Source organism: Dryobates pubescens, chromosome 17 (assembly GCF_014839835.1).
Source record: "Dryobates pubescens isolate bDryPub1 chromosome 17, bDryPub1.pri, whole genome shotgun sequence".
Classification (NCBI taxonomy): Eukaryota; Metazoa; Chordata; class Aves; order Piciformes; family Picidae; genus Dryobates; species Dryobates pubescens.
This window is the reverse complement of record NC_071628.1, coordinates 9,063,187-9,089,278: the sequence shown is the minus strand read 5'-3', so window position 1 is coordinate 9,089,278 and position 26,092 is coordinate 9,063,187. Positions and strand designations below refer to the sequence as shown.

General features: G+C 53.8%; 2 protein-coding genes across 2 annotated transcripts; both read right to left on the bottom strand.

The window, feature by feature from the left end:
- Positions 1–4,587: 4,587 nt before the first annotated feature.
- On the bottom strand, positions 4,588–17,682 carry LOC128898041 (vacuolar protein sorting-associated protein 29-like). Its single transcript, XM_054169204.1, has 3 exons — positions 17,550–17,682; positions 5,400–5,609; positions 4,588–4,931 (listed from the first exon to the last, which is right to left on the bottom strand). The coding sequence occupies exons 1-3, from the start codon at positions 17,680–17,682 to the stop codon at positions 4,588–4,590; spliced, it is 687 nt and encodes a 228-aa protein (XP_054025179.1).
- Positions 17,683–19,498: 1,816 nt separating this feature from the next.
- SKOR1 (SKI family transcriptional corepressor 1) lies at positions 19,499–24,839 on the bottom strand. The gene is made up of 9 exons (XM_054168963.1): positions 24,732–24,839; positions 22,355–24,342; positions 22,177–22,273; positions 21,661–21,768; positions 21,264–21,335; positions 20,978–21,052; positions 20,816–20,890; positions 20,106–20,171; positions 19,499–19,983 (listed from the first exon to the last, which is right to left on the bottom strand). Exons 2-9 carry the CDS (start codon positions 24,323–24,325, stop codon positions 19,886–19,888), a joined length of 2,562 nt encoding a protein of 853 aa, XP_054024938.1. The 5' UTR covers positions 24,326–24,342; positions 24,732–24,839; the 3' UTR covers positions 19,499–19,885.
- Positions 24,840–26,092: the final 1,253 nt, after the last annotated feature.

The following is a 26,092-nucleotide window of genomic DNA, read 5'->3' as shown; positions in this document are numbered from 1 at the left end:
GAGCAGGAGAGGTAATTTCTATTAACATACATATATATATATATCTGCAGAAAGGATTTTAACAACAGGCAAGACTGACACCCAGACAAACGGCCAAGGTTTTTTCCCTCCCCATGTGATCTTTCCATAATCCTCCATTTCTCTCCTAGATCAACAGGTTCCTCTTTATTTGTCACTGTCAGCTCTTAGCACAAAGAGCCTTTTGTCTGCAGCTCTGACCCAAACACACAAGACCTCTTTTTTTGTTGTTGTTGTTTGTCCATTCTTGACCATATGCTTTCAACTGGACTAATGGCTTTCCAGGCTATAAAGCGGAACCTTGACCCCAGAAGGGGAGATGGTTGTGTGACAACATCTCTCTCTGTTTTGACATCATAATTTATCCCTGCTGCCAGCACGAGCTGCTGAGTAGGCAGCACAACCCAGCAAAAATACTTGAACCTGATCTGCTCTAAGGCTCTTCCTATGGATACTGACCCTGGAACTGTGGTGGCAGCAGCTTCTGATGCCCAGGCTCAGAGCAGGGAAGACCCAAAACAGTCGACAGCTGCCTTTTTATGGCCTCTTCTACTTCATTATCACTGGTGGGATGAAGCTATCCCTTTGTAAGGGAGCAGGTGTTGCAGCAGAACTCACACTAGCCATGAATCCCAAAGGATTCCCGCCACAATTTCCTTGTGCTCCAGTATTTATAGTCCCATTATGGATGTGTTGCTGCATCCATGGATGTTGTAGAATGATATAATCACAAAATGGTGGGGGCTGGAAGAGATCTCTGGACATCATCCAGCCCAATCCTCCCTCCTAAAGCAGAGACACTCACAGCAGGTTGCCCAGGATCACAATGTCCAGGCAGGTTTGGAATCTCTCCAGAGAAGGGGACTCCACAGCCTCTCTGGGCAGCCTGCTCCAGGGCTCCAGCACCCTCACACCACTGAAGTTTCTCCTTAAGTTCTAGTGATGTCACTCTAAACATGCATTAGAATCACAAGATTAGAAAAGACCTCAAAGATCATCAAGTCCAACCTGTCACCCAACACCTCATGACTACTAAACCATGGCACCAAGTGCCACCTCCAATCCCCTCTTGAACACCTTCAGGGATGGCAACTCTACCACCTCCCTGGGCAGCACATTCCAGTGGCTAACAACTCTCTCTGGGAAGCACTTTCTCCTCACCTCCAGCCTAAACCTCCCCTGGTGCAGCTTGAGACTGTGTCCTCTTGTTCTGGTGTTGATTGCCTGGGAGAAGAGACCAACCCCCACCTGGCTACAACCTCCCTTCAGGTAGCTGTAGGCAGCAATAAGGTCTCCCCTGAGCCTCCTCTTCTCCAGGCTAAGCAACCCCAGCTCCCTCAGCCTCTCCTCACAGGGCTGTGCTCCAGACCTCTCCCCAGCCTCGTTGCCCTTCTCTGGACACGTTCAAGAGTCTTAATGTCCTTCTTAAACTGAGGGGCCCAGAAGTGGACACAGTACTCAAGGGGTGTCTGAGTACAGGGGCACAATGACTTCCCTGCTCCTGCTGGCCACACTATTCTTGATGCAGGCCAGGATGCCCTTGGCCTTCTTGGCCACCTGGGCACACTGCTGGCTCATGTTCAGCCAGATGTCAATCAGCACCCCCAGGTCCCTCTCTGTTTGGCCGCTCTCCAGCCACTCCAACCCCAGCCTGTAGCTCTGCATGGGGTTGTTGTGGCCAAAGTGCAGCACCTGGCACTTGGATTTGTTGAATGCCATCCTGTTGGACTCTGCTCATCTCTCCAGCCAGTCAAGGTCCCTCCAGAGAGCCCTTCTGCCCTCTAACTGATCAACTCCTGCTCCCAACTTGGTGTCATCCATAAATTTATTGATGATGGGCTCAATCCCCTCATCCAGATCGTCAGTGAAGATATTAAAGAGCATAGGGCCCAGCACTGATCCCTGGGGAACACCACTAGTGCCTGGCTGCCAGCTGGATGTGGCAGCATTCACCACCACTCTCTGGGCACAGCCCTCCAGCCAGTTCCTAACTCAGTGCAGAGTGCTGCTGTCCAAGTCATGGGCTGACAACTTGGCCAGGATTACTGAGGGAGAAGCCAGCAGACAACATGAAAAAAAAAATTTACCCTGTTTTCTCAATTTTCTGCACTACCTCACACCACACTGAGGTGATTAAGAAGGGTGGGAAAAGCTACTGGTGGTTTGTATGAGCATTGCTGCTAACATTCTGCAGCTAGCACAACACGAAGGGAGTTTGCAGCCTGTAACTGGCACCTCTTCCCAACCATCACAGAAACCCTTTTGTTTTCCAGTGGAAATAGCTCCAGAGCCAAATTCCTACCTGCCTATCTCAGGGTGTGTCCACAGCACATCACATTGTATGGTTTTGCTCAACTATCCTGGAGCTTCAAGGATGGCTTCTTCAGAAACAGGGTGTGGGGCTCAGGTGAAGTGCAACCTGGTTCTAATTCCCCCACCCCCCAAATTCACTTCTTCCACCAAAGATTTGTACATGATGACTCTCAAGAAACCCTGGCAGGGGGAGGTGTGACTGGCTTGGTTTTGGAGCCACTTTCCCAGGTGTTTAACAGAGCTTGTGGGATTTGGGAAATGGAGCCTCACCATCTGCTGGCGCTCCAGATGAAGGAGGGGAAGGAAAGGAGCTTCTTATCTCCCCTTGCAGCTCTTATCTCAGCCTGCCAGCTGGGTCACTCCCGGGGAAGGGGGAGGGGGAGGACAAACTATAGCTACATAAGAGGGAAACCTGCACTCAAAAGCACCTCTTAGTTTATAAACTGCTCCAGGCACATGTTTGATGGGAGAAGATCAGTAGAGTGTGGCCTGGAGCTTCTGTTGCCTGCACAGGGTTAACACTGAGTCCTGCAAGTGCAAGAGCCCACCAACAGAGAGTCATTTTAGTTGGGAAAGATCTTTAAGATCGTTGAGTTCAACCACTATCTAACTCTGCTAAGTCTGGTGCTAAACCATGTTCCTTAGCATCACATCTCTGCCTCTTTTAAACACCTCCAGGAATGGAGGTTCAACCACATCCCTGGACAGCCTGGGGCAGTCTTTAAGAATCCTTTCAGTGAATGGCTTCTGATATTCAGCCTAAACCTCCCCTGGGGCAACTTGAGGCCATTTCCCCCTGTTCTAACACTTGATAGTAAAGTGAAGAGACCAGTGCCCACCTGGCTCTAACCTCCTTCCAGGGAGCTGTAGGAGAGCCAGAAGGTCTCCCCTTAAACCTCCTCCTCTCCTGGCTGCACAACTCCAGTCCCCTCAGCCCCTCCTCACAAGACCTGTTCTCCAGATGCTTCACTGCTTCTGTTGCCCTTCTCTGGACCAGCTCCAGCACCTCAACGTGGTTTCAAATGATATGTCTGCACACACACCTGCAGAAACCAACCAAAGTCAGTCATGTTGCTCACTGAAGCACAGCCTTGGAGGGTCAAGCCCAGACAAACAGCATTATACCATATGCAGTTTGGCAGGCTGGGACCCACCAAAGTCATCCTCAGAACAGCAGAGCAAAGCATGCAACACCACCACACACTCCTGACCTTCAAGATTTCCACCAGCCAAGCAAGCTCCCTGAAGCCTCTGGGATGCAAATTTCCCTTGCTGACACCACTAACCATCCTTAATGAAGGGCATCAACTCCCCCAGAATTGGGGCTTTGATGATGAGCATTCTTGACATGAGCCAAGACTACCTTAGGTAATCATAGAATGGTTTGGTTTGGAAGGCACCTTAAAAATCATCCAGTTCCAATCCCCCTGCCATGGACAGGGACACCTTCCACTACACCAGGCTGCTCAAGACTTCATCCAACTTAGCCTTGAACAGCTCCAGGGAGTGGGCATCCACAACCCCCCTGGGCAACCTGTTCCAGTATCTCACCACCCTCACTGGAAAGAATTTCTTCCTCATCTCCAGGCTCAATTTCCCCTCTTCCAGCTCAAAGCCATTGCTCCTCATCCTGTCACTGCAAGCCTTTGTCAAAAATTCCTCCCCATCTTTCTTGTAGGCCCACTTCAGGTACTGAAAGGCTGCTCTAAGGTCTCCCCAGAGCCTTCTCTAGGCTGAACAGCCCCAACTCTCAGCCTGTTCACATAGGGGAGGTCCTCCAGCCTTCTGATCATCTTCATGACCTCCTCTGGACCCACTCCAACAGATCCATGTCCTTCCTGTGCTGAGGCCCCCAGAACTGGATGCAGTACCGTGGGTGAGATCTCACCAGAGCAGAGTAGAGGGGGAGAATCACCTCCCTCCTCCTACTGATCACACTGCTTTTCAGGCAGCTCAGGATGCAGTTGGCTTCCTGGCCTGCAAGCACAGCCTGCGCTCCACCGTCTCCGAGAGCCCACGACGAGTTGTCTGCAATTTGTAATCTGTTTTAAAAACATAATGTTAATAACTCAGGCAGAAAGGTGATGACAGAATTGCTTTCAGAACCTCTGCTCCACGGACATGAGCACTGGAGATTTTCATTTACCTAAGCCTGCTTTCCAAAGAGAAAGATGTACAGTTTGTTCGGGACTTGTTGACAGATGGGGAAAATTGAGTCGTCCCTTATTGTTCCGTCTGCTGGATGCAAAAAATCCTTCACACTTCCAGAGGACTTGGAGGATGGGAAGGAGCTAGAGAAATACCAGCTCTCCAGGCACAAAACAGAGACAGAAACGTCCAGCTCTCGTCCTTCTTGAACTCAACTCTTTCTGCTTCCATGCCGTTTTCAATTAGCTGGCATCCAGCAGCCACAGGGGTGGAAGCCTGGATATCCATCAGTACAAAGGAAAGGCTGATGTTCATTTCCAAAGCACTCCAGGCTCCTGTAGCTGATCCTGGGTCGATGTAGTGTTCAAAGGTGTCAAACCTCTGCGTGTCCCCCAGGATGACAGTGTCCGCACCCGGCTGCCTCTGCGGCAGCGCCAGGCTGGCCACGTCACACAGAATGCGTCAGGGTGCAAGGGACTCTGAACGGTCATCTTGCCCAGCCTCCGTGCTGTGAGCAGGGACACCTCCAACTAAATCAGGTTGCTTAGGGTCCCATCAAGTTTGACCTTGAATGTCTCCAGGGATGGGGCCTCCACCACCTCTCTGGGCAACCTGTACCAGTGTTTCACTACCTTCATTGTGAAGAACTTCCTCCTGATGCCCAACGTAAACCTCCCCTGCTCTAGTTTCAATCCATTCCCCCTGGTCCTATCACTACAAACCCCTATAAAAAGTCCCTCTCCAGCTCTCCTGTAGCCCCCTTCAGGTACTGGAAGGCTGCTCTAAGGTCTCCCTGGAGCCTTCTTTTCTCCAGACTGAACAATCCCAACTCTGTCCTCATTGAGGAGTTGCTCCAGCCCTCTGATCATCTCTGTGGCACTTCTCTGCACCTGCTCCATTAGGTCCATGTCCTTAATCACCCCAAGGAATAATCTGATGACCATGAATCAGCCCAATCCTGAACTGCCAAACAGTTACAACCTTCTTTTCAGGGTAATTCCAGCTCTCAGAGTGCCTACTAACCACACAGCTGTCCCCAGCCAGTGTCCTGAGGTAGTCATAGCTCTCCTTGGTGCCGAGAGAAAGCTGTGTACAGCTGCACCCTGTACACAAGATGTGCTGGATCCTTCCTGAATTTTTCCACTAGCCCAGATTAATCAAGGCTCCATCCAGCCTGACCTTCCAGGTATGGGATATCCTCAGTCTCCCTGGGCAACCTGTTCCAGTGTCTCACCAGCCTCACTGGAAAGAATTTCTTCCTAATCTCCAGCCTAAATCTCCTCTCTTCCAGCTCAAAGCCATTGCTCCTCATCCTATCACTCCAAGCCCCTGGAAAAAGTCCCTCACCAGTTCTCCTGGAGCCCCACTTCTGGTACTAGAAGGCCATAATAAGGTCTCCCTGGAGCCCTCTCTTCTCCAGCCTGAAGAACCCCAACTCTTGCAGCCTGTCCCCACAGGGGAGGCACTCCAAGCCCTCTAATCATCTTTCTGACCTCCTCTGGACTCGCTCCAGCAGTTCAGTGTCCTCACATGCCTTCAGCTAGTCACTTTTTTTTCCCCCCTCAGCATTCCCCTGTGATTTTCCTGTGGTAAAGCAAAAAAAAAAAAGAACAAATGGGTGAATGTAGTATTAGACCTAAAAAGCAAAGTTGCACAAGATCCTTTCAGCTTGACATCTCCACCCAGTAAACTCTTTCAAAACAGTAAGTTCTCTTTTTTTTTTCAGTCGAAATTTCCTCTTTTATTTTTGAAAGTTGGAAGCCCTTTACTGAAAGGTTTTTTTTTTTCTTTTCTCTACTCATAAAAATAGGCTGTTCAGATTATTTTATATATTTTTTTTTCCCCCCTCTTTTTCATTGGAGATGTCCTGCAGCTCTCTTCCATCTGGGATCCGAAGCTCTTTTTCAACCGATACCGAGAAATAATTGGCACCTCGTAGTTAAACGGCTCCGAAAGGATGGAGCGGTCGCTCCTCTGCTCACATCTGGGCTCTCTCAAACAATGAATAAAGAATTAATGGGACATCATGGAGCAGAATGGAGGCCAAATTCACTTCTGGGAAGCATAATTATGATGGAGCTATCATAGCAGGGATGGTTCCGTATGCCGACCAGGACCAGGGCTTGAGCTGATGGAGGAATCAGCTGTGTAAAAGGCCTGGGTGGGAAGGACCTTAGAATCAGAGAATTGTCTGGGTTGACAAAGACCTCTAAGATCATTGAGTCCAACCTTCAACCTAACACCACCATGGCCATTAAACCATGTCCTAAAGTGCCATGGCCACACATTTCTTGGACACCTCCAGGGACAGCAACTCCACCACCTCCCTGGGCAGCCTGTTCCAATGTCTGACCACTCTTACATGAAAGAAATTGTTCCCAGTCTCCAACCTAAAACTACCCAGGCACAATTTCAGGCTATTTCCTCTCTCTCTATCACTTGATACTAGGAAGAGGATACCAACCCTTACCTCACTCCAGCCTCCTTTTGGTGAGCTGTAGAGAGCAATGAGGTCTCCCCTCAGCCTCTTCCACAGACAAAACCAGGAGACAATCCCAGGTCTCCTCATATGACTTGTAGTCCTTAAGATCATAGGTCATCGAGTCCAACCCTAACCTGACACATCCCTCCACACACCTGTTAGACCATATCCCTAAGCACCTCATCCAGACAATCCTTAAACACCTCCAGGGATGGTGACTCCACCACTGCCCTAGGCAGCCTGTTCCAGTGCCCAGTGATCCCTTTTGGTAAAGACATTTCCCCTAATATCCAACCTGCTGCAACTTAACAAGTGGTAGAAAATGGACTTAAGTGGCAGAAGAGGCTGACCCCCACCTGGTTTCTAACTCCTTCTGGTTTTCAGCCAGAAAGGGATTTAAACCATAAACAAAAACCCCAAACCACAAAACCTCCACAAATGTCCCATTTCTTCTTCCATGAAGAAATGGCTTCCATGGCTTCCCCTGATGATTTAAAGCTCTGGGTCTGGTTTTAGGTGCTCCAAGCTATGGACTGCCCATGTCCAGGACACCGTGTACCACCACAAACAGAAGTCAGTTGTGGGTGCTTAATTGGAGCCTGCTGCCCTTTATCAGCCTGTGAAGTCATGGAGCATTTGCTGGCCTGCAGATCCTGCCCCGATTACAGGCTGTGAGAGAGAGGTCTGCTATCAGCATTGCAGCCTCACAAGAGCATGGGAAAAGCCATGTTCCCACCAGCCAGACCTCTCCAGCAGAGCACTGGAAACAATCTTTCATGTGCCAGTACCCTGGAGAACTCTGGAGATGGTGAGACCTGGAGAAGATGGGCAGGCACCCACCTGGTTATTCCCTTGCAGAGGTCCTTGTGTGTTTGTAGTTCACCTTGGGCATCCCTTCAGGTTTTGCTGAGGTGATGGTCCTAGAAAGACAGTCACAGAATCCCAGCATGATGGGAGCTGGAAGGGACCCCTGGAAATCATCCAGTCCAACCCCACTGCTAAAGCAGGGCACCCACAGCAGCTTGCCCAGGATCACAATGGCCAGGGGGGGGTTGGAATCTCTGCAGAGAAGGAGACTCCACAACCTCTCTGGGCAGCCTGATCCAGGGCTCCAGCACCCTCACACCAAAGAAGTTTCTCTTCATCTTCAGATGGAACCTCCTGGGTTGCACTTCATGCCTGTTGACCCTTGCCCTGTCACTGGGCACCACTGACAAGAGTCTGGCCCCATCCTCTTGCCCTCCCACCCTTTATCTCTTGCTGAGCACTGATCAGATCCCCTCTCAGGCTGCTCTTCTCCAGGCTCATCAGCCCCAGGGCTCTCAGCCTTTCCTCCTCACAGAGATGCTCCAGGCCCCTCAGCATCTTTGTAGCCTCCACCAGACTCACTCCACTAGTTTCCTGTTTCTCTTGAACTGGGGAGCCCAGAACTGGACCCAGGACTCTAGATGTGGCCTCACTAGGGAAGGATAATTGTGGGCAGTTGCACACACTGTTAATCAGGACACCGATTCACCATCATTCCCTTAGGGCTCATCTCAGGACCATGTCATACTTGCAAGAAAAGTCTCACTGAAGGTAGCAAGAGTCACAGGAGCAGGACTGGACCCTCCCCTGGAGCTACCAAGCACTTGCAGATTTCTTTAGGAGCAAACCTATTTGCACTTTCAGCCTTTTTACTGTTCCTTCAAACATTTCTTCGCCTGGGGATATTTAGAGGCAGGGGGAGGGAGGAGAGGGCAAGGAGAAATAATACCAAATAAAAAGGTCCCAATTTAACTCCAGTCCATTGTTTTCCCTCAGCTGAACCACAGCAAGCTCTCAGAACGTGGTTGTGATTTGCCACATCTGTTATTTTTATGCATTGTTTGTGTGCCAAGAGTTTCATAAAAGGTGTTATATAACCCCATCCTATCACATCATTCAACATGCTGCCGCAATTAGGAGCCCACGTGACCCTTTCAGCAACCATTTTACCCAGATTTGGGGGGTGGGGGGTTTGGGTTTTTTCTTTTTCTTTTCTTTTTTTTTTTTTAATATTTCTCCACACCTTTTTAACCCAGGCAGCCAGAGATACCAAGATAAACTCTGCCTGTGGTTTTCCTCCATCGTTTAACTGATGGCCAAGTGCCTCTAGATCCACGCTGCAGGGATCGCTGCTGCCTTTGCCTTTACAAAAGCAACATCTGGTGCTGGAGTCCTGTGTGCTGTGGCAGCCAGCAGAGGTTCGTCCCCTGGTTACACCTAGCTGGGTTATGTCTCTTTAAGACATTAAGAGCCCACACCTTGAGTACTGTGTCCACTTCTGGGCCCCTCAGTTTAAGAAGGACATTGAGACACTCGAAGGTGTCCAGAGAAGGGCAAAAGAGGCTGGGGAGAGGTCTGGAGCACAAGCCCTATGAGGAGAGGCTGAGGGAGCTGGGGTTGTTCAACCTGGAGAAGGGGAGGCTCAGGGGAGACCTTCTTGCTGTCTACAACTACCTGAAGGGAGGTTGTAGCCAGGAGGGGGTTGGTCTCTTCTCCCAGGCAACCAGCACCAGAACAAGAAGACACAGTCTCAAGCTGCGCCAGGGGAAGTTTAGGCTTGAAGTGAGGAGAAAGTTCTTCCCAGAGAGAGTTGTTAGCCATTGGAATGTGCTGCCCAGGGAGGTGGTGGAGTTGCCATCCCTGGAGGTGTTCAAGAGGGGACTGGATGTGGCACTTGGTGCCATGGTTTAGTAGTCATGAGGTGTTGGGTGACAGGTTGGACTTGATGATCTTTGAGGTCTCTTCCAACCTTATTGATTCTATGATTTTTTTCCCCAGACTCTGTGAGGTGAGTGTTTATCACAGGAAGAGAACCACTGGATTTTTTTGGTTGGAAAAGACCTCTAAGGTTGAGTCCAACCATCACCTCAACACCACCATGGCCATTAAACTGTGTCCCCAAGTGCCATGTCCACATGTTTCTTGAACACCTTCCGGGACGGTGACTCCACCACCTCCCTGGGCAGGCTGTCCCAGTGCCTGACCACTCTTGCAGGAAAGAAATTCTTCCTAATATCCAACCTAAACCTCCCCTGGTGCAACTTCAGGTTATTTCATTATTTCCTCTCATCCTGTCACTAGTTACTTGGGAGAAGAGACCAAGCTTCACCTCACTCCCACCTCCTTTCAGAAAAAAATCCATTTGCCCCCAGAATTCCTGATGGACAGCTGGATCTAAAGGTGGGAAGGCAATGGCAGAAAACTGTTTAAATGATCAAACATAAAACCCTTTTGCTGTTCTCTTGAGGAGAAGCTCTCTTCTAACAGCACTGAACTCCATCTGACTCACACTGAATGCAGGTTAGAGTGAGGTGGGAGTTGGTCTCTTCTCCCTAGTATCAGGTGATAGAATGAGAGGAAATGACCTGAAATTGTGCCAGGGAGGTTTAGTTTGGATATTAGAAATCATTTCTTCCCTGCAAGAGTGGTCAGGCATTGGAACAGGCTGTCCAGGGAACTGGAGGAGTCACCATCCCTGGAGGTGTTCAGAAAACATGTGGACATGGCACTTTAGGACATGGTTTAATGGCCACAGTAGTGTTAGGTTGACAGTTGGACTCAATGATCTTACAGGTCTTTCCCAACTGATCTGTGATCCACCATTGATCTTCATATACTCCTGGGGACAGCCTCATACTTCTGAGATTTCCTCCTTGTAAAGACAGAAATAGGCTGCAACATTGGGAGAGGTTGGAAAGTGGTGCTAAACCTGCACAATCATCACCAATCACACCTCAGGTCCGAACATTAGTGAGGAGGACAGGTAAGTAACACTTGAGGAAGGAGCCTAAAGGAACCACAGCATCTCCCTGCCAAGGCCACTCCAGAAAGGATCCTAAAGGAACCACAGCATCCCCCTGCCAAGGCCACACAAGAAAGGATCCTAAAGGAACCACAGCATCCCCCTGCCAAGGCCACACAAGAAAGGATCCTAAAGGAACCACAGCATCTCCCTGCCAAGGCCACTCCAGAAAGGATCCTAAAGGAACCACAGCATCTCCCTGCCAAGGCCACTCCAGAAAGGATCCTAAAGGAACCACAGCATCCCCCTGCCAAGGCCACACAAGAAAGGATCCTAAAGGAACCACAGCATCTCCCTGCCAAGGCCACTCCAGAAAGGATCCTAAAGGAACCACAGCATCTCCCTGCCAAGGCCACTCAAGAAAGGATCCTAAAGGAACCACAGCATCCCCCTGCCAAGGCCACTCCAGAAAGGATCCTAAAGGAACACAGCATCCCCCTGCCAAGGCCACTCAAGAAAGGATCCTAAAGGAACCACAGCATCTCCCTGCCAAGGCCACTCAAGAAAGGATCCTAAAGGAACCACAGCATCTACCTGCCAAGGCCACTCCAGAAAGGATCCTAAAGGAACCACAGCATCTCCCTGCCAAGGCCACACAAGAAAGGATCCTAAAGGAACCACAGCATCCCCCTGCCAAGGCCACTCAAGAAAGGATCCTAAAGGAACCACAGCATCCCCCTGCCAAGGCCACTCAAGAAAGGATCCTAAAGGAACCACAGCATCTACCTGCCAAGGCCACTCCAGAAAGGATCCTAAAGGAACCACAGCATCTCCCTGCCAAGGCCACTCAAGAAAGGATCCTAAAGGAACCACAGCATCCCCCTGCCAAGGCCACTCAAGAAAGGAGCCTAAAGGAACCACAGCATCTCCCTGCCAAGGCCACTCAAGAAAGGAGCCTAAAGGAACCACAGCGTCTCCCTGCCAAGGCCACTCAAGAAAGGAGCCTAAAGGAACCACAGCATCCCCCTGCCAAGGCCACTCAAGAAAGGAGCCTAAAGGAACCACAGCATCTCCCTGCCAAGACTGTTCAGGTAACAGTTTTGGAGGATCTCAAAAAAGTTGGCAGATGTGAGGTGCCATCCAGGCAGGGAAGGTTCATTAAGGAGACCAGTGGCACTCCCGATGCCCACCAAGCAAGATGGCTTCAGCTCCTCCGTGCCTCCTTTTCCCCACCACCTTCCCCAGTTAAACAATAATTAATGGTTGGCCATGAAATCAGTCCAGAAATATCTACAGGTCTGTGAAGAGAGATGCCACCTCTGGAAGAATCCTACAAAGAAGACTCTTCCACCTGTGAGCAGGGACGAGCGGATTAGGTCTGATGGAGCCTTGCCACGAAAGGGACAGATTTCTTGGGACACTCTCCCAAGTTCTGCCATGGGTGAGCCACTGAGAACTTTGGAAATTTCCAGCCTGGCACTGCTTGAAATGCAAAGCTCCATCTTGTTCTCCGGGGTCAGATATCCTGCATGCAGTTTCTAATTTGGACCAGAGCTCTGGAAAACTTGATTAGGGCTGTGAAAATGGAATTTTTATTAGGGAGAAGTAAGCTCTTGCCAAGGTTTATTTTTTTAAAGGAGCAGGACCTAATCCTAGAAGTAGTTCCAGGGCTGTGCTATTCTGGATGCCCTTGCAATGGTTTATGGCAATTATGCAGCCAAAGCTGGACCAAATGGTAATGTTTGCTTTGGACAAGTTGCTACAGATGGCAAGAAACTGCAAACATTCTTCTCAACCTGGTGCAGGCATCACTGAAAATCCATTTGTCTCTAAGTTGCTTTCTTTTTTTTTACTTTCTCTTGTCTTTTGTTAATTTTTACCCAATTAATATCTGCTCAAATCCAAACTACCTGAAAGCAACTTAGCATTTAAAGACATGGAGTGGGGGTTGGACTAGATGACCTCCAGAGGCCCCTTTCAACCCCTACCTGTCTGTAACAGACAGTAACACACCAGTGTTCAGACAGAAGCCTGCTAGATGTAACTACTGAGCAGACAAATCTCCTCACCAGCTTTCAAAGCTCGAATTCCAGCAAAATCCACCATAAACCCCTTCTTTAGGTGGATGAGTCTCGGGGACTAGCACATCAGCTTCCTCCAGTGGATCCACACAGCTCGTGGTGTGGAGAGACCCTCTGGAGGGAGCTTTACATCCCTGCAAGAAGCAGTAACCAGACTGAGCAAAGCCATAAATCCTGGAATGCTTGGGAAAAGAGCAAATTAAAATGTGCTACACTTGGCAGCTTCCTTTGCAAGCATGGGGAAAGGTGACATTAATGGCCCTAGCAGCTGAAGGATGCTCGCTCTTTCTTCCAAGAGAGCACAAGCAGGAGCGGCAAAGGCTTCCCTAAAGGTGCTCCCACCTCTTCCCAGAAGGGCTTTGCCTGTAAGCACTGCAGGGACAATCATTTGAGCAGGGCCTGTTGTGACAGGATGAGGGGTGATGGTTTAAACTAAAAGAGGGAGATTCAGACTGGAGAGAAGGAAAAGATTTTTGACAGCAAGGGTGGTGAGACCCTGGTGCAGGTTGCCAAAAGAAGTGGGAGATGCCCCATCCCTGGACCCACTGCAGGTCAGGTTATGTGGTGCTCTGAGCACCACATGCAGTCCATGATGACTGCATCAGGGGTGGACTAGATGAGCTTGAAAGGTGCCTTCTAACATAAACCATTCTCTGATTGGGTGCAAGAGCTTCTGTGGCACTGCCCACCCATGTCCTCCCAGCTGGCACAGCCCTTCAGAACTCACTGGTGGCAACCAGGATGGGTTTGTGACAAGGCACTAAGCACCAAGACATGCTGGGGATGAGGACAAACATGCCTCAGGGACTTCAAGACCCTCTGTAGGACTCGTTGGCCAGAAGCAGAGCAGGACCAACACTGTTACTCCAAGCTCTGCTTTGCATAGTGCCCACCACCCCCTTCCTCAGCTACCAGTTAGACTGCAACACAAGAAGTGACTCTGGGCAAAGCCTCTTGGGGATCCATCATCCCACCCCTGCCTCCAATACACAGCAGCCTGGAAAATGTCTCTCCTCCATCACAGACACTGGTTCCCCCACCCCACCCCCTCCCCAATTAATCCACCTGCGCTGTGGCAACAGCAGCTTCATTCCTCCGCAGCACAAGAGTGAGAATTAATTTGTTAGTGTCAAATTATCCCTTTGGATGTACACATTCAGCTCTTGGGGACTTCAGTGGAAGCCTGGCCTTCACGCAGGCGGATGTGGACCTTCCTTGTTTGTAGCATGCTTTGAAGCTGGGCTGGTGTTAGGAGGTGTGAAGAGCTCTGGAGAGGAGATCTGGCCACGCTTGCCAGCTCCGCCGCAGTCAGGCAGCGAAGCAAAGCAAAAACAACAGGAGTGAGGGGGGAAGTCAAACCCCACAACTTCATTAAGAGTCAGAAAGAAGATCAAAGGAAGGCATTCTCAGCTTAATAAATAAATAAACAAACAAACAAACCCAACAACAATAAAAAGGGAAAACATGTTTTAAGTTTCCAAGAAGCCCACAGAGTTCACTTTGCTACATGAAAATAAATGAGGGTGGCAGAGCTACCCTGCATATGCTGTGCTTGTGCAGAAAGGCTTCCTGACACCCAGACCTCCACCAATTTAATTAAACCCATAGCCCCTTCATGTGGACACTCCAGCTTGTTCACATACCTTGCTGTTCTGCCCACACTTGTCCCTAGCATTGGGTCCAGAGGACGCCACAAGGGGTTGGAGCATCTCTCTTATGAGTGTGGAGAGTTGTTCAGCCTGGAGAAGAGGGTCCAGAGGAGGCCACAAAGAGGATCCAAGAGTTGGAGCATCTCTCTTATGAGAGTGGAGGTTGTTCAGCCTGGAGAACAGAAGGCTTCAGGGAGACCTTAGAGCAGCCAGATTTGAAGGGGGCTGCAGGAGATCTGGAGAAGGACTTGTTACAAAGGCATGGAGTGACAGGACAAGGGGTGCCAGCTTCAGGCTCTTAAGGATCTCTATTTTGATTATACATTCTTCCCCATGGTGGTGAGGCACTGGAGCAGGTTGCCCAGAGAAGCTGTGAAGGCTCCAAGCCTGGCAGTGCTCAAAGTCAGCCTGCACTGGGCATTGAGAGAGCTGGGCTAGTAGAAGGTGTCCCCAGTTCCAACCATGTTCCAACCATGGCAGGGGGGTTGGAACTAGCTGATCTTCAAGGCCCCTTCCATCCCAAACCATTCTGTGATACTCAGATAAAACCCAAAGGACACCAGTTCATGGCACAAATTAAACTGATTTACACGAGCTGCTTCCGATGAAGGCAGCAGGATCCTCCAGCCAGGCAAGGACAAGACATTCACCTCATCCCCAGCCCCTTGCAGCCAGGCAGATCCTGAAACAACTGCAATTTTTCCCCTAAAAAGAGTGTTTTGAGTTTGCTCAGGTGAGGCTGAGGCAGACAACAGCACATCCTGGTCATAACGGCACGCTTCGGCCACCCAGACAAACAAACATACTTGGAGCCAGGTGGGCAGCACCCAAGGAACTGACTGGTGTCACTGTGAGGCCACTCTGAATCATCTCCAAAAGGACACAGCAATGATGATGTCTGGGGGAAAGCAAAGATGACACCCACCTTCAATCTGAGGGGGAAGGACCCAAAGCAGCACAGAACAGCTGGTCCCAGCAGCATCACCTCGAGAAGCTGAGGAGCAAATCCTGCTAGAAGGCATTTCCATGAGGGTCAAGTAATGGTGATTAGGAACAGCCAGCACAGGGTCCCCAGGCACAAATCATCCCGGATGCCCTCTGTGATGAAAGGGCTGGCTCTGGGGAAAACAGGGAAGGAAGAGCTTTATTTACCTTGACTTTAGCAAGGCCTTTGGCATGGCTTCCTGTGGCATCCTCACAGCCAGAATGGCGAGATACGAACCGGCAGGAAAATTGGCCAGGCTTGGGCACTGTGCTGGGGGTACAAAGTCCAACTGGCAGCCAGCTGGGGAAGTGTCATCCCTCGGGATCAATATTGTCCTTATTAGCTACCTGGGTGGTGGGACAGAGCGTTGGCAGATGGCATCAAACTGGGAGAAGCAGTCCACGCTGGGGAGTGTAGGGCTGCGATGTGGAGAGACTGCAGCAGGCTGGAGAAAGGCCAGGCTCAGATCTGCTTTCCCAAGAGGTAATTTTGGTAGTTTCTGTGGAAGTTGCACAGAACCTCTGCTCAAAGCCAGACGAACTCCAGCGAACTGTGCAGAGTGGTGCTGGGAACGCCATCTCCTGGCGTCCTCTGAATCCAGCCACGCTGCTGCTGAAAAGACAACCCCCATCCAAGCCGACAGGGTGGAGGTTTGGAGGCTGATGGAGCAAGTCTCTGTTCTGTGCTCTAGTGGTGCAGTCCCACACGGTCCCATGCATCCACATCACAAAATACCCTGCCTGGACCCTGCATCGCTGCTGCAGACCTGCCAGAGAACATCCGCTACCCCTGAGCCCACCCACATTCCAGGACCATCCCAGTGCTGCCAGGAAAGCACCTCCAATGCATAGAAACATGCAATCATAAAACAGTTTGGATGGGAAAGGAACTTTCAAGGTCATCTAGCCCAAGTGCCCCTGCAGTCAGAAGGGACATCTGCAACTAGAGCAAGTTGCTCAGAGCCCCTAAGAATCTGACCTGGAATAGGTCCCAGGATGGGACATCTCCCACCTCTCTGGGCAATCTGGGCTAGGGTTTCACCACCCTGTGTCAAAAAGCTCTTCCTTTTCTCTAATATGAATCTCCCTCTTTTAGTTCAAACCATTGCCTCTTGTTCTCTCACAACAGGTCCTGCTCAAAAGTCTGTCCCAGACTTTCTTACAGGCCACCAGAAAGTCTCCCTGGACCCTTTTCTCCTCCAGGCTGAACAACCCCAACTCTCTTAGCCTGGCCTCACAGCAGAGGGCTTCCAGCCCTCCCATCACTGCTGTGGCCTCCTCTGGCCCCACTCCAGCAGGTCTATGTCTCTGCTGTGCTGAGGACCCCAGAGCTGGCCCCAGCACTGCAGGTGGGATCTCAGCAGAGTGGAAAGAGGGGCAAAATCCCCTTCCTTCCCCCTGCTGCCCACAATTCAATCCCAACCTCAGTGCGGTGGCTCAAAGCATTTCTCAGAACAAGACCCAGGCTCCATCTGGTCACTGTGATTTTAACACAGGGCAGGTCACAGGGGATTGCACCCCCATTAAGAGGGAAGCTGCTCTGCAAAGGGGAATCCCAGCTCCAAGGCAGTGCAGCAGCAACACCCAGAGCTGACCCCACTCCATCACTGGGAACCACCACGTCTGCTTGCCTCCAAATCACCAGCCTGTTGTGTATGAGGACAGCAGCATATGGGGAGAAGCCTTGGCAAGGCTGAAGGTCTGGTGAGCAGCTCTTTGGAGCTGCTCTGCCACTGGCCTGAAAGAACAACTCCATCAGCTAGAGCAAACAGACCTTCTGCTTCTCCCAGTTCCAAATCCACCACAGCCTCAAATGCAGAAAATCCAGGCCTAAAAATCCTAACTCTGGTTGTTTATTTTCAGGGAAGGGGAGAAAGGGAAGGGAAGGGGAGAAAGGGAAGGGAAGGGGAGAAAGGGAAGGGAAGGGGAGAAAGGGAAGGGAAGGGGAGAAAGGGAAGGGAAGGGGAAAAACTAACCACGCCTTCAGAAGAAGAAATTTGAAGCCTTTCTCTCATTCTGCTGTTGAAGTTTAATTCACTCTAATTGTTTCATATTACTTTGACTATAATAGTTTCATAATTTCTAGTATATTAAGCACTTAATACGTTGTGTCATTCGAAGGCGCCTGTTCAATTCAGCAAAGTACATTTTAATGAGAGCTAAGCAGGGTGAAAATATTAATACAACATCATAGTTCATTTTTGCACCCACATGTTGGTAAGCCCAGCCACTGTGCATGGTGTGCCCAAGCAGGTGGGCATGGTGGAGGTTGAACAAGGCGCTGGGGAGGTGCCCAAGCAGCACAGCGTACAGAAAACCAGAGCTGGGAATGAACCAGAGACTGAATGTGAGTCCTGACCAAAGGATGGGAACCAGAGAGGGAACCCCTCTGAGCTGTAGCAGTGCCAACAGCCAGTTCCAGAACCAGGCCAAGCTTCTCCACATCAGTCATCCTCTGTCACCTCCAGCCCACCATTGAGCCAGCAACGACCCAGTCAGTAAAGCACAGAGAAACAAGCAAGGGAAGAGGCTCCCCAACAAGCTACAGAGAGGCCCATTCCCTCAAGTGACCCACCTCTCAGCCTGCAGAGCTCGACTCAACTTCTTTATTCCAGAGCAGGGGTTCTTCAGCCTGGAGAAGAGAAGGCTTCAGGGAGACCCTTTCAGGACTTCAAGGGGCTCAAAAGCAGGGGACAGACTTTTGAGCAGGTCCTGTTGTGACAGGAGAAGCGGTCATGGGTTGAATGGGTTGACCTAAAAGAGGGAAATTCAGACTTGACCCTGAGGGTGTTGAGACCCTGGTGCAGGTTGCCCAGAGTGATGGGAGATGCCCCATCCTGGAAACGTTGTAGTCTGATTCAGGTTCTGAGCAACCTGCTCTAGTTTCGGATGTCCCTCCTGACTGCAGGGGTGTTAGTCTAGATTACGTGTAGAGGTCCTTTCCCACCCGACCCAGTCTGTAGTATTTTGCCTGACCGGGGACTGCACATTGCTGCCTGGGGGGTGAAGAGGAGGGGCCGCTGGTGGGGGGTTGCTGCACTCCCGGCTATGTCCACAAGGTGGCGGCCGAGGCCGCGAAACCGTCGGTGCTCCTCCGCTAGCGAGTCCCAGAAAGTGATTACGCCTGGTCAGCGCTGCGGGACCCCCGGATGGTTCTCACGGCAGCCCCCCGAGTGCCTTCCCACACACACACACCCCCCATACACCCCCCCATCCCGCATCGTTCCTGGTACCCGGAAATGCTCCCGGTCCCTGCAACCCCACTTTGCTGCAGGACCGCTGTGCAACGTGTATCTCCGCCAGTTCCCGGTACCCACAGCTCCGTAGCCCTTCAGGACCCCGGTGCAAGGGGCATTCCCACCCTCAGCTCCCGGTCCAAGGTGCATCTTCCCCTTTTCCTAGTCACTCCGGTCACCAAAGCATCGCCGGAACCCCGTTCAAAGTGCATACCCACACCCCCAGCTCCCGGTGAGCCGTGCAGCTCCCCCCTCCACTGGTCCCTCCCGTCGTCCCATAGCGTCTCGGGACCCCAGTGCAAGCTGCCTCCCACCCCTCTCACCCCAGGTTCCCTCCGGCCTGTTGTGCTAGGTTAATCCTGGGCTGTAAACAGGTATTTCGGGCTAATAGGTGTGCGAGCACCTCCACACCCACTCCCGGAGCTCATTAGTGTGAGCTCGTTTCATGTGTGAAACGAGCATATAAATGGGCATTAATGAGCTCCCGGCTGCGGCGAGGAAGAAGGGGAGGGGGAAAAAAAGGGGAACTTCGCAGGGGAGCAGGCAGCCCTCGCCCTGCTGTGGCTCAACCCCGGGGCTGGGAAAGTGGGGAGCACCCCCACCCCGGGACAGCTCCATGGAGTAGGCAGCTTCTTAAAGTCGTTTTTTATTAAAGAACCAAAATCCCGTACATGGGTCTCTCCCCAGGAGCGGGCTGAGCGTTGGGATGGCTCCAGAGTCGCGATAAAGCCCCGTTAAAGTGCTGTTACATCCAGAAATGTACAAGGGGGGGGAGGGAGGGGGGGAAGGTGGTGAGGGAGGGGGGGGCCCGGGGGGAGAGGGGAGGGGGGAATAAATATACATCATAAATAAATAAAAATCCAACAAATACTGTACCAAGAGAATCACAGTACATTTATATCCATTGCACATAGCCACTTTTGTTTCCAGTCTGGACAAGGGATGAAGAAGTGGACACACAGGGACTGGGGGGGCGAGGGGAGTGAAGAGAACGGTAGGCGGAGCGGGGTGGGGGGCTTAGGGAGCAGTTTGGGGGGGTCCCGGCTCCCCCTCCCCGCCCTATTGCCAGTCCGAGGAAAACCGGGCTCCGAATCCTCTATGTACAAGTTGTCTCCTCGTGGAAATGGCTTATGTGGGCTCTGCCCGCATGGCTTCGGGGGATGGAGGATAGAGGGAAGGGTCCCAGGGCGGGTCCAGGGAGGGTCTCACTGGGGCAGCAGCGGCGGCTTGAAGGAGCAGTTCCCGGTGCAGTGCCGCGGGGTCAGCATTTTGCAGGAGAAATGATGCAGCGCGTCGTGGGCTTCTGCAAAGTGATGGAGCTACTATCGCACTCTCCGGTTCCACAGGACCCCTCCCATGCAGGGAGGTGGGGTCAGGCACCCCTTAAACATCTGTGCCTCCCCCCATCCCGTCCTGCCCCGGTACCTTTCAATTTCTGCTGGATGGCGTAGCGCGCTTTCCTCTCCTGGTCCAGCTCGTTGCACAGAGTGTCTGGGATAGGGGGAGAGCATCACATCGTGCCGCTGGGGGAGGATATGCGCTGGGACAATGGGCACGGGGAGGGTAAAGCGGGTCACGGCTTTGCCGGGGTTATTTTACGGCTCAGTTTTTAATTTAGACCCGATGGAAAATGATGCGAGAGGCGGGGAATGTGGATTTGCTTTCGCAAAAGAGGCAGCGGCGGGGAGGGTGGGAACGGAGAGAGTCGGAGAGAAAGAAATGAGTTGGAAGAGAAGAAAGAAATGAAGGAAAGAATTAAGAAAGGAAAAAAGGAAAAGGTGGGGGAGGGAGAGAAAAAAAAGAGAGAAGGAAAGGGGTACAGAAAAAAAATAAATTAGAGGGAAAAGGGGGAGAGAAGAAAAAGGAGAAGAAAAAAAAGAAAGCGTGAGAAAACAAATGAGAGCAAGAAACAGAGAAAAGTTAAGGAAGGCGAGGGAGGAAAAAAGAGAGAAGAGAGAATTTTTAAGAGAGTGAGGGAAAAAAAAAAAAAGAAGAAAGAGCGGTTAAGTTAAAAAAAAATAAAATAAAAGGAAAAAAAGAAAAAGAAAAAAAAGGAGAATGAGAGGATGAGCAAGGGTAGATCTAAAGGAGACAAAACCCAGCCGCAGAATCTCGACCGGCCGGTGCCGCCTCACCTCGGACGATCTGCAGCTGCTGCACCATCTCCTCCCGGTACGCCAGCTCCCGCTTCATCTGGTCCTGGAAGTTATCTGCGGGGGCGAAGGGGGGGTCAGCACCGTTCCCCGCTGTGGGGCAGGGCGGGGGAAGGCGGTTGGGGCGGGGATGATGTCCGTTACCTTTCAGGCTCTGGAAGTCCCTCTCCAGCTTTTTCCTTAACTCCATTTGCTCCAGGACCAGTTTTTGTAACTCATCTGTTTAAAAATACACGGCGGGTTTGGGGGGAGCCCGCACTTTTCCATCTGGAGCGCGGCGCTAATCGCATTACGTTACATTAATCACAGGAGTTAATCACTCCTGCACACAACACAAATACCTCCAGCCGCGGGGAGAGGCCGAGGGGCGGAGGGGGTGGTGGCCCGCCAGCAAAGCCTCCCTTCCCCCTCTGCAGCCCCCCAACCTCACCTCGAGCCAAATTTTCGATGTCCTTTTCCACCAGCTGCGTCGCGGCGACATCCATGCCGAGGCCGTCTTCTGCTGTGGGGTGAGGTGGGGAGGACAGAGCTGTCAGCCGGGCCGCGGGGGCTCCGTGGTGAGCGGAAGGGCCACGCATCATCCCGTGGAGGGACCCCGCATTTGCCCGGAGCAGGGACTGCAACGGGGCCGCGCATCATCCCGTGGAAGGACTGAGGATCCTCATGCAAGGACCAAGCATCCTCCCACGGAGGGTCTGAGCATCCTTCCGTGGAGGGACCAAGCATCATCCCACGGAAGGACCGAGAATCCTTTCGTGGAAGGAACGAGCACCATCCCGCGCAGGGACAGAGCAGCAACCCGCTGAAGAGCACGGATCGGCTCTTACCTCTGTCGGTATTTACAGGGCTGGGATGAGAGACATTCCTTTGGTCCTGATAGGATTTTCTGGTCTCTAAATCCTCTGCCGCGGAGTGATTGTCTTCTTTATCTTGCTCTTAAAGTTAATAAACCGATTTTCAACCATAAGCAACGAAAGTATGGTCCTGATATATCCTTAATTACATAATTAGGGACAAAGCCCTCGTTAAAACCTTCTTAGCGGACATCCTAATCGCTTTGCCGGTGGAAAGTAGCTTGCTGGCAAGAGCTTTGCCCCACGGTGCTTGTGTGTGGCCCTGCCAGCCCATCCCCGCCACACCGGCCCCGGCCCGTGGCGGCATCCCTGGGCCCGGCGGAGGCCCTGTCCCCTTTCTCCATCAAGAAACCGTTAACATTCCCTTTTCTCCCCAAATGCCACAAACGAAAGCGGCGACCCGGGAACCCCACCGGTGCTGAGCAGGCGGGGGGGGGGTCAGCGCTCAGGGCCGTGCACCGACCTCCCACTCCCTCCGGCCCCATTTACCCTTCGCCTCAGGGGTGCACAGGAACGGGAGCGGGGGTCCCAGCGAGGCCGTGGTCTTCAATGGCTGCAGGTGCTCCCCCCTCTCCGGCGCATACACCTACAAAAGCCGAGCCAATAAACCCCCCCACCGTGGACCTACCCCCCGAGGGCAGAGCCCCCTTATCCCTCGCCCCGGTACCTCGTAGGCTCCCCTGCTGCTGCTCCGCTCTGGGCTACCGTCGGGGTTCTGCCCTCCCTCCTGCACCGCTGGCTCGCCCCCCTTCTCCTCGGGTCCATCGGACGCGGAGGGCGGCGGGGGCTCCTCGGTACCGTCCAGCAGCCGGGGCGGCGGCGGCTCCCGTCCCTCGGCAGGGGCAGCGGCGGGGGCAGCATCCTCTTCTTCATCTTCCGGGAAGCGGTTGGACTCCACATCCACTTCTGGCTCCTCGGCCGTGTCCCCCCCGGGTGAGAGCGACCGGTAGCTGGAGCTGCCCTCGCTGAGGAAGTCCGGGGAGAGATAACCGGGGCCGCGGGGGCCGGCGCCGCCGTACGCCTCCCGGGTTCCGTAGAGCTTGGCGATGCTCTCGGCGTCCTTCACCACCGGACGGAAAGCGGAGAGGTAGTTGCCCTTTCTGGGCAGGGGCAGTGGGGGGAGCAGCGCTTCATCCCCGGAGCGCTCCTCTTCACCCGCCGCCCGGGATAAGGCGCTGGGACAACGCTCTCCCTCCGGCCCGGCTCCCTCCTGGGGAGTAGCGCTGCTCCTCCCGCTCCCCGACGGCTCCGAGCCCTCCAGCTCTCCGTGCCGGCCCGACAAACCGGGCGGTTCCGCGGCCGCAGCTGCCGCCGCTGCCGCCGCCGCCACCACCACGGCCGTGGCCGCCGCCTTGGCCTGGCTCTGCGCCGGGTAGGGCGGCACGGGCAGGCTGCCGGCGGCCGGCCAGAAGACGGGGAAGGACGGGTAGACCCCTGTGTCCTTGGTGGCTCCGGGCTGGTGGGGAGGTTGGGTCGGTTGGTGCGGGTGTGGATGGGGGGGTCCCCAAAACATGCCGGGCGGTAACGCACCACCCTTGCCCGCCTCACCGCCTCCCGCACCCCCCAGCGCGTCCTCCTGCTTTTTGGGGCATAGTCCGAAAGCGGCGGCGGGAAAACCGTAAGGATGAGGGAAAAGAGGTGGTGGCAGCTTCTGCAGCATCCCGAAGCCTTTGCTGGGCACTGGAATCACCGGGTAACTGCGCACCGCGCCCGCCCCACCGTGCCCGCCCGTCGCCCCGCCGTGAGCCGCCGGTAGCCCCAAGGCCCCCCGCTCGCCCGCCGGCTCCTGCCCGCTGCAACGGAGGCTTTTGTGAGCCGGGGCCAGCTCTGGCCCGGCGGGAGGAGGAGGGTGCAGAGAGGTTTTGGCGGCCGGAGAGCCGGCCCCGGGCCCGCCGGCGGCCGCCCCTTGCAGGGAGAAGGTCCGCTTGCGGGTGCCACCGTTGAACATGGCCTTGACATCCTCCCAGGCGTGGGACAGCTCCTCGGTGGCTGTTTTGTCGCTGAGCTTGAGGTGACGGCGCCAGGAGTTGAAGTTGGCGGCGTCAGGTTGGGTGTATTTGGAGTCCGGGGTGCGGTGGGAGTGGAAGATGAACTTGTTGGGGGAGAAGTACATGCTGCAGTAGCTGCACTTGATGCACTTGGCTCGGGAGCTGTTGTACCGGGCCGGGATGAAGCTGCCCCGGGAGCCCCAAGCGCATTCGTGCACCACGTCGAAAGCGAAGTTCTCGGGCAGTTTGGGGGGTTTGTGCTCGCCCAGAAAGGACTTGCACAGCCGCTCCGCCTCCCGTTTGGTGATCATGCCGCAGCGGCGGGAGGAAATGGGCATGGCCCCGGCCCGCCGGAGGATCTCCAGCTGCACCGGGGTGCACTGCACGCAGGTGATGCCCAGGGCCACCCGCCGGTTGTGGATCTCATTGTAGCTGTAGTTCTTGAGCAGTGTGTTGGAGATCTGCGCCAGGCACAGCCGCTCCTGCCCGTCGATGACCAGGGACACGATGGGCACGCCGTACAGAGAGGTCTCACCCACTTGGTTGGGCTTGAGGGTATTGGAGCCCTGGTAGGGCTGCAGCTCTTGCTTTGAATTTGGGGAGGAGCTTGCATCTCTCCCATTTCCCATCTGACTGGCGATCGCCTCCATTCCCCCCCAAAACGCCCCTGCAAAAACAAAATCGGGGAAAGACGCGGGTTAGAAGCCTTCCCAGAACCCCGCCGCCGTTCCCGGGGCCCGGCTGGTCTCCGCTTGCCAATCCCGGCAGGGAGCCAACCATTACCCCCACCCCACAACCCCCAGCGATGCCGCAGGACCACTCCGGCCGGAGAGATTTGTCGGAGCCGTTGCGCATCCCTCCCCGCCGCGGCCGCCGGTACCGAGCCCCACCGCATCGGCCGATCCGGAGCTGGGCGGCCTCGGGACAAGGACGTCCCGGGAAGGTGCGGGGGGCTGACACCGGGAGGTGCCGCGTCCTTTCCCTTTGTGCCGGCTCGCCGAGCCGTGCCGGACCTCCGGTTGCGACGAGCCCCAGGCGGGCTTCAACGAAACGCACCGGAGGATACGACCGGCGCGTCCCGGAGCGGCGAGGCCGGGGTGGGGGGACCGAACCTGGGGCCGGGCCAGGAGAAACTTGCCTTTCGGTGCCCGTTGTCGGGCGCGGTCGGCCGGGAGCCCTTTTGTCGTGTCGCTGGTAGGCGATTAGGAGCGGGCGGATTAGAGGGGCCGGGGCGGGCAGGACCCGCAGCAGAAGGGCAGCAGCGAGCCGGGCAAATTGGCTTAGCGGTGAGGGGGGGCTCCCGGTGATAAGCCGCTTCCGTGGTAATTACACAAAATAACGGGGAGCTTATCCCGAAAATGCGCCTCGATCATCCCCTCCCCTCTATCCCCATCCCCTCCATCCTCCTCCCGTTCCCACTTACCGCGCCAGGAGGCCGGCTGGACGTGCAGGCTTTCCTCGGGGTTAGGGCCCGCAGCCCGGTACCGGGGCCGCCATCAGCTCCGGGGATGGGTTATGGGGGATGGGGGGTGGTCCGTCCCCACCAGCCCCTTTCCCCGTGGGCAACCCACCGGGATTCAGAGGCAGGTGGGCAGAGTCCGTACCCTTCACCCGACGCCTTCGTTGCCAGCGCCCGGTAACGGCAGCCGCGTCTTCCCGGTTGAAATGCAACAAGAGCGAATGACCAAGCCGCGCGTTACCGAGGGAGGATCCGGATCCGTACTTGGGAGACGTTGCACATTGATCCGGTGACAGCTAAAATAACGGGAAGACACACCCACTTAGCACCAGCATATTTACATTAACGGCCGCCGGGACCCCGCCGCCGTCAATCACCGACGCGCTCCAGTCAATCACGGCGCGGCTTTAAGGCAACGGCAGAACGGGGAGGGAAAGAAAAGGGAGGGGAGTTTGGGAAAAAGAAAGGGGGGGTTGGTCTGGGGGGGCGAGAAGGGGGTGTACCGTTACCGAGCAGGGACCCACCTGAGGTAAGAGCAAGGATCAACCCCGGGTTGCACTTTGCGAGGGGCTCCGCACCCCTCCGCATCCCGCCCCCCCTCCCCATCGCGGTGTGGGAATCACTGGGGAGAGATTAGGGGGCGTTAAGGTTCTTTCTTTTTTTTTTTCCGGGGGGGCTGGGGAACGATGCTCGTTGGAAAGTTTAAGAGGGAAAAGGAGGTAACGAAAAAGGGAGCCCCCAGGGCGGCTGGTTGAGAGGTTTTAACGAAATTGGGGGTGCGTTGTTACCGTGCACTATTCGCCACACCGGGATGCGCGTTCTCGGGGAGGGAGAAGCAATAGGGGTGAGACGGGGGGCACATACATAGGGATGGCAACGAAATCGCCCGGAGGAAAGGGTTGGGGGCGGGTTAGCCGTGTTTTTTCGTTCCTCACGGGGGACCCCGCCACGGCGACAG